The following is an 8,577-nucleotide window of genomic DNA, read 5'->3' as shown; positions in this document are numbered from 1 at the left end:
TTTAAAGAAACTATTTATGAAAAGAAAGTGCGAGGATGATAGCGGCGATTAGTTCGACTAGTGTTTGGCTGGCGGCATTGCACCCGCGCTAAGCACGGGAACTTTAAAAGAGGTTAAAGTAGGCCTATGCCTCTGAAAACTACAGTTAAAAATTTGTATATTTAATTGTAATATTTTTTTATAGAACAGTGGGCAAACGGACAGGAGGCTCACCTGACGTTAAGTGATACCGCCGCCCATGGACAATCTCAATGCCAAAGGGCTCGCAAGTTCGTTGCCGGCCTTTTAAGAATTGGTACGCTCTTTTCTTGAAGTCAAATTGGTTCGGATATACTTCAGTGGGCAGCTGGTTCTTAATTTTTAGAAATAAAAGGATGTATTACTAAATAAACTAATATTAGCATGTTCCTTATTATTAGTTAGTATCAGGCGTATTTAAAGATATATCGAAAGGGATTGGGTTCCCAATTAGCTATGCTAAACTTCTAGATAAAATAACGACATCGAACTCACGATATTAAACGATATGAAATCTCTTTTATCAAATAAAAAAAATAAAAAAAATGACAAATGACATAATGTCATTTGTCATTTTTTCAAAACTTCCAAGCTATGGCGAATTTTATTAAAATGTGGAATAAAACAGGAACACCGAGTACTAGAGTCAAGGTAGACATACTTTTCCAGATTCAAGAGCTTTGTAAACCTGTGGATCTCAATCCGAACTTTCACAATAATAAATTAGTTGCATTGAAGAAACTAAAAATTTTCTTGGACCATTCGACGAAAGAGGCCTTACAAAAGTGTGACATCAATGAGATTGTCTACTCATCTTTATCTCTTATATATTATTTCGGTATGCGCCTCAAAATGGATAAGTTAAGCGGCAAATTGTGGCTTTGTTTCGCAACTAAACAGTTCAATACAGCTGAAGGAATATTCCACCAAGTCATGGAGTTTTTGCACCCCGAACACAGCGAGTTAGTAATAAAGACAACAATACGCTTTTTCTCTGAAGTCTCTCTGTGGACCTTTGAGAATTTCGTAGCACAAATTTTCGAAGTAATATTATTTTACAACAACGGAAAAATAACGCTCTTCAACATGATGCTCACTGACATTCATTGTATAGTTTTCAGTGATATTGCATCTGCAAGGCATCGAACTAGAGTTCTTTATGAGCTTTTGAAAAGTAACAACTGGGTGCTCGACAGCCAACATTTGCTACCCTTTGTAACACGCTTTTTGAATTTTTTCACCAATAATGTGAGTCATAAGCGACCGAGCTTTCAGCATCTTAAAAAAGGGTTTGAAGTGTGTCTTCGGCGAATCTTCGAGCGAGCTTCAAACAAACACAAACTAGCGATTGTCAACACAATGTTGCATTGGTTTACAATGGTGAATATAGATAAGGAAAATGTATTGGAAGTAGCTAATTTACTGGACTATGCAGTGCTTTTGTATGAAGTCGGTCGGTACCGCGAGACTTTTCAAACAGGTTTCCTGCATCACATCGTGAAGAAACTGATCGGTTCCAGAGATGCTTTATACAGCTACTGTGGATGTCGAATCCTAGCAAGATTTTTTGATCGACATAACAATTGCTCTTATTTGATTGTCCCAACAATATATTACGAGTTTTCACAGGTATATCCTCTCTGTTTGATGTAAATATTAATCATCCTTTCACTCATAATTTTATGGTTTAATTTAGGTTCCATTGAAAATTGGGGAATACGATCAAAGTGACAAGGCCTTCATAAGAGAGCATCGGGAATTATTCCACGATTATTTTGTTAAGGCCTTTGAAATGAACCACTTCAATCAAGCTAACATTGAAGCACTATACTATGTGATGTCTTGTTTGGTATTAGAAGTGCCCTGTGGTTTGACAGCCGCCGCAGTGACGTGCATGGTAATGTTTGTTCAGGACTTTGCCATAACAACAGACATTCCGGAGAAATGTAGGTTCTGGCTGCATGCGGTGGTCCTCTCATTAATGTCCCTTATATGCTGGGTGCATAAGGCCCCTGAGTTGTATCGGTATGTCAACGAAATTGTCTCGAGACGAGCTAAGGATGCTCCACAACTTAATCCGCCCTTACTGGATGATTATAAGATTGATAATCAACGCACCAATTGGAACAAGGATACACTATTCTTTGAAGATTGGGAGCTGCGTTATGGACTTTGGAAACATTTTAGGAGTTCTCAGGTACTTTTAGGATCGACTTAAAGATATTCTAACAATGGATTAACGGTAAATTAAATAATTTTAAGAAACATTTAATCATTTAAGTTTTCTTACGATAATAGTCCGTCCTAGCGTATGTTTTATACCGTGTGTAACATATTTTGTATTAAATATTTTACGTACGGAAGAAGAAAACATTTAAATGTGCTGTGTTTTAACTAATAAAGCCAAAAGCATTTTTACATTGCCGTGTGATATAGGCTTTCAGGCAGAATGAAACAGCAATACGCCAGTTCGTTTACGGGCGTTGCTTTTTAACATTACAACTAATAATAAAATATAATAATAATAACTAAAATTGTTTGTAATATTTTCTTTGTACTAAACCAAATACTAATATAATGCTATATTAACAACTTGATAACATTATTTTTTTTTTTCAGAGAAACGTCTTAAAGAAAGAAAAACAGGAGAAAAATCGTCCATCAATTAGTTTGAATTGCTAACAATCGGTATTAAAATAAGAATATAAACGTGATATGTATCGTAATTGTTTTTTTTTAAATATAAGGTAATTCATTTTTAAATATAAACGACCGATATTAAAATTATTTAAAGCCTTGAATAGTTGGCTGTGTGAATTTAAATAAAAACCATGAGAGCCTACTTTCAAGCCATTTGTTACCGATGTGTGGCTACGAAGAATGTTAGGAAATTGTTTTCTTTAATTCAAAATATAACTTAAAAATAACATTATTTATTGCCAGTTCTCGTCCACGCCCTTGATTTGAAAAACTGGCAGTAAATTCAAATTTGGAATCATATTTTTTTACAAGAACGTGAATAAATGATTTCTTTGATTTTTTGATTCATTTGTAAAGACTATAAACAATTTTATATGCCAATATATTTTACGCAAAGACCCAAGTTCTGTTTACCTTATACGTTTCAGACCAACGTCACTTTGATCTATAATTTTGTAAGTATCTACAAGAGGCAGGCTGTAGCTATGGCGGCATTATTAAAATACAACAAGTATCTTATGGCCGCCACGCCCAGTAGGCTGTAATGGCATTCGTTAACAAATAACATAGTAAAGTACAGCAATTTACTCGTGTTTTCACTCTCGTTACATGTTCATCGCGTACTAGTACATATAATACATACTTCGAAGCATTAAATAAAAAAAATGGACAAAAGGCGATTAATAAATGAAGGAATTGTAATAGAATTTTCTTGAAGTTGTAATATTTTTTTATTATTAACAAGTATAATATTATCAGTCTATTAATGTAAACTTAATCAATTATGTTTGTTACGTCTTTCTTTTCTTATTTTCTATGAGAGAGAGAGAGAAAGAGAGAGAGATAGACAGACAGAGAAACACGGCTTACAACTATAGCAAAACGCGCGATAAGGAATTTCGTACCAATAAATCAGTGGCGGTACAATCTTTTTATGTCTGGGACTCAGATTTTTACATGTGTTTAATAATAATTTGACAAACAAATAGACAAGTGGATGATCAGCATTCTGTACTTACACACGATGGTTTCCTTGGCCGAGCAGATGTTTTTTTTGTAGAACAGGGGGCAAACTCAACAACTCGCTGTTTAAAATGATCAAAAACGAATATTCAATGGCCAATGGAGATGGGCTGTATCCAACTGAAAACTATAGTTACGAACATATTTATGGAATTTATTCAGATCTTAATCAGACAAAGACCTAAAAAGGAAAGGTTTATTGCATATATATACATTACATACTTTTCTTTTTCTTTTTTCCCGTATCACCTCGACGTCTAACGTTCCACAACTGAACGAACCACTTTGTAGAACCAGCTACCCACTGATGTATTTCCGAACCAATGCGACTTAGGGTCCTTCAAGAAAAGACCCATTTTTAAATGGCCAGCAACGCACAAGCGAGCCCTCAAGCATTGTCTATGGGCGGCGGTCTCAGTTAGTATCAGGTGAGCCTCCTGCCCGTTTGCCCCCAGTTATATAAAACACTTCGAACACAGGACTAGACATTCAGACACGTAGTGTTATTAGAAAACTTCAGAGCCATATTCAAGTAGATAATTTGGTGATAGTCTTTATAATTAAAAAAAAAAAGAGCGAGGCCATAAATTTACCACCAGGGGTCTTCGGATCCCGTTTTTCCAATAGAGATAAGCGCGAGGGTTGGCGCGGTCGAAGGTCTCTTACAAACCCAAATTTTCCAGCGTATTAAATCTAAGACGAGGCATCTGCGAAGGCTGAGTAAAGGTACTTAGAATAACGCCCGTCCTCTTGCATAACATTGGTTTTGCACATCGCGTGTTCCCAGGGCACGCTATATAAAGTATAAACATCAGCATCTGCTTTCATTAATAGCTTGTATGTATTCGTGAACGCGCGAACGATTACCACGTTTTTCCTTTGAGTTTTCTATATTGTCTGCAATGGACTCCAGAACTGTGGTGAGTTAATTTTATATAGTTCAATAAACTCTGCTTTGCAACTGTTTCTGTGCATGATAGTGATTTATTGCTTGCGATAAGTGTGTCTTTATACTCTTCTTGTATGTTATAACTAATGTAAGTGTAGCGTGGCTTGGAATCTCTTGGCTTCTTTCTTCTCGGACTAGCTCGTATTTGAAGCTAATTTATTGGATACTTCAAAATGTCAAATGGTTTTACAAAATTTATTTATACCAGCGATTTTATGATTGGAAATCTACTATTTGTTCTTATTCCATTTATGTTTATTATAAGTTATGATTTTAAAAAAAAGTTTGTACTTAACATTGGTATGGGTTTGGTTTGATTGCTGCTTTGGGAAATATTGTAAATAAGCATCAATTAGTTTAGTATGATATTACTGTACCGTTTAGTAAAAAACTTCTTATTAAAACTTGTTTAAACATTTACTATTATTAAAAGTTAATTAATTACTTAGCTAATTAAAACCACCATTACTTATGTACTTAACATATATCGTATGGGCTGGTTTAAGGTTATAATTTGATCTGCGACATTGTTTCTCTACTTACTAGTTGACATTTACGTGATCAGCCTTTAACTTCCATAGAAAAACTTAGACGTCTTTTTAATTAATAGCCAGAGTTTTCAGTTATTTTATTTCTATACAATTTTTTCCAGCTATTATTTTGTTTGGCGATGTTCCTTGCAATACTTGCGTCTGCCGCTGCGGGGTAAGTTTACTAGATAATATATAAAATACTATAACAAAGCAGTATTGTTATGTAGTTATTTGTCTAATTATAATACATCATTTGATACACTTGTATGTCTTGTTGTCCGGTAAAGAGGTCTAAGTTTGATCAGCGAAAACAATTTTTGTTTTGCCGGGAAACGACTCATTGAATCCAAGTTAATATACATGATAATTGAGCCTCAACCAACTATGTGAATAAAAAAATATTAATTAGTAGCATACAGTTAAAATACTAGTACATATATAAAATGAATTAATGTTCCTTTGTCTCGCTAAAATCAAGAGTGGCCGGACCGATTTGGCAAATCGAGAAATGTTTGTGGATGTTCAGGAAAGGTTTAATCATAATAATAAGTTAAGAATCATATTCGATGTTTTTCAGAAAAAAAATATTGTCATTAGTTGTAAGTTACTTAGTCTTAAAAAATAAAATATAAATAAAGTATAAATGCTTTCAGAAACTTTTGTTTTACACGTACGATCTGGGTTCAATGGGTCTAATAATTATATAAATTAAGACTACTTAAAAAATAACATCTGTTGCCTATAGGACGATTGGGTTTCGAGAAATTAAAAATAATTGTTTTATTTAACAAAATAAACATGACATGAAAAAAAAATACAAAAATTAATAAAAATTATAAATTGAGTAGAATTAAATAGAGTATTAGTTCTGATACTTTAAGCTTAACTTAGAAATTACATTTTTTATAATGTTTATCTATATGTGAAAATAACTAAATACTTGTCGAATATATAAAGTTAATAAGTTGGAGTGTTAACCCTAAGTGAATGAAAGATTTTTTTTACCGTCACGTTGAATTTCCAATCTCGACTATACATCGATACATACATGTTACAGACACACAGATTTATAAGGCACTGGTTCTAAAAATACATCTGTACCGATTACGATTAATGAGATGGCGTAGTTTTGCTCTTTCGCGAATTTTGTAAACGTTTTTGACATTCATAAGCATGCCTTAGGTCGCATCTGGACTGAATAAATGAATTTTGATTTGATTTGATTTAACCACTCGGCCAGCAATGTACAGCAAAAGGCAGAAATAAATTTAAATTTGTGTTCCAATTAGAACTCGTACCCGATACCACCCTTAGCGAAGTCGTCGCCTAATGAGACCGCAAGGCTCTTAATTAGTTACCAATATACGTATATACTAGCGGATCCGACAGACGTTGTCCTGTCTACACGTCTTTAATTTCAAATTTTCAATTTTTAATAAGCCATTTTGATAAAAATGATTATTCAAATGTTATGACAATATCTAACGATGGTCCCAACGATGGCACATGGTCACACACGATATAACACAATGATAACAAAACATTTTTTAAATTTCGGACAGACTAAAATTAAAATTCGAATATTATTTAAAATTTGACACTGCGACGGTAGCGCCATCTGTCGGATCCAATGTAAAACATTCCAAAATCAACAACAACTAATAAATTGAAAATTAATTAAAAAAACATTGTCCAGCGGACAAAATTGTGAATCTAAACCATTCCCAGATCCCCTTGAACACACACAAAAAATTTCGTCTAAATCGGTCCAGTCGTTTAGGAGGAGTTCAGTCACATACACACACACACAAGAAATATATATATTAAGATTTAAAAAGGTTTACAAAATGATTTCGAGAAACACATAACAATATGTATGTGTTTCTTCTTCTTCAACAGGCATATACGATAGTTCCCTTTTCTATGAAACATCTGTGTTGAAAATCACTTTCATTATGTCATTGCACTGAAGCCCAAAAAACAGTATAATGACAATTCTATTATATCACATGCGTACAAAACCGGAAAGTATTGTCACGCAATACAAAACTAGTGAATTAAATCAGTCGAGCGTGTAGGAAATGCGAGGTTTTTGTGTATGCTACCTGTTAGGCTGATTGAAGAAAACTTTCTTTCATGTAATGTGTTTTGTGTTATACATTTTATATCGTTGACATTATTTTTAAGAGACGAAGTAGAACCTCTGTTCGGTTGGTACTTGTCAGCCATCTTTAGTTAAATAAAAAATAAATCAATGGCGCTACAACCTCTTCAGGTCTTGGCCTCAGATTTTTGAATCTGTTTCATGATCATTTTTTAAATCTAATAGGCAAATAGGTGATCAGGCTCCAGTACCTAACATACGAGACATGTGGTTTTCCTTCACCGTTCGAGCAGATGTTAAATGCGCACATAGAAAGAAATTCCATTAATGCAAAGCCGGGGATCGAACCTGCTGCTAATTCGTTTTATTTGTAATATTTTTATTGCAAATTGGGGCGCTAATATCATGTCTCTTGGGTCATATCCGATTATGGTTCAGTTGTTATAGTATTCCTAACAATGACTTATTTTTTTAAATTACTAAACTGAAATGTCAAACAATAATTTAAGCCAAAAAGGAAGTCAATATATACATACGTATCAATATGCCGTTCTCCAGTTTTGAGGTGAACATTTAGAAACATAATGTATTCCCACGAATTTGTGTATTAGATTTTGATACAATTCTACTACTACTACCGGGCTGAAACGCTATGTTGATGCTGAAGTAATAAAGAAAAAAGAATAGAAAAAAAAGCTAAAGAATCCTATATTAGGTTTTTATATTGGCGAGCTCAATGTTTAATAGCATATTTAAATATCATATGTAACCTGGAAATCTCTTTGCAGTCGTACCAAAAAGGTGGTGATCCACGTCCCATACAAGGTGAAGAAGATACGGCACACCCACACGGTCTACAAGACAGTGCACCATCATCACAAGCACCACGATTTCCACGACTATCTGGAGCATCCCGGCGAGGAACACGAGCATTTCCACCACATGCTCCTTGATGAACAGGCGCATTCGCAGCCTGTGCCTTCTATCAGCATACCAAACTTCTTACCTGATGTACCCATGGACGTCGATTCTGAGGACGAGATACCTATAATCCCCACGAGGCATATGTTTTTTAGGCATGAGTAGTGTAAGTTATCAGTCATTTATAACAATAAGAAACTATATATTTCGTGGTCGTTAACCTAATAGTGATTAGCTCTCTGTGGCACAAATCATAGATTCCTGCAATGGCAGTTTCCTCACGTTTACAAATGTTGTAGCAAAGCAACGCGCACTTAAAAATAAAATTA

At 34.3% G+C, this 8,577-nt stretch overlaps 1 protein-coding gene across 1 annotated transcript; it reads left to right on the top strand.

The window, feature by feature from the left end:
• The first annotated feature begins 630 nt into the window (after nt 1-630).
• LOC110997577 lies at nt 631-2,236 on the top strand. Its single transcript, XM_022265813.2, has 2 exons — nt 631-1,647; nt 1,715-2,236. The coding sequence occupies exons 1-2, from the start codon at nt 631-633 to the stop codon at nt 2,234-2,236; spliced, it is 1,539 nt and encodes a 512-aa protein (XP_022121505.2).
• Nucleotides 2,237-8,577: the final 6,341 nt, after the last annotated feature.

Source organism: Pieris rapae, chromosome Z (assembly GCF_905147795.1).
Source record: "Pieris rapae chromosome Z, ilPieRapa1.1, whole genome shotgun sequence".
Taxonomy (NCBI): Eukaryota; Metazoa; Arthropoda; class Insecta; order Lepidoptera; family Pieridae; genus Pieris; species Pieris rapae.
The sequence above is the reverse complement of the archived record's forward strand: the minus strand, read 5'-3'. Positions and strand labels throughout refer to the sequence as shown.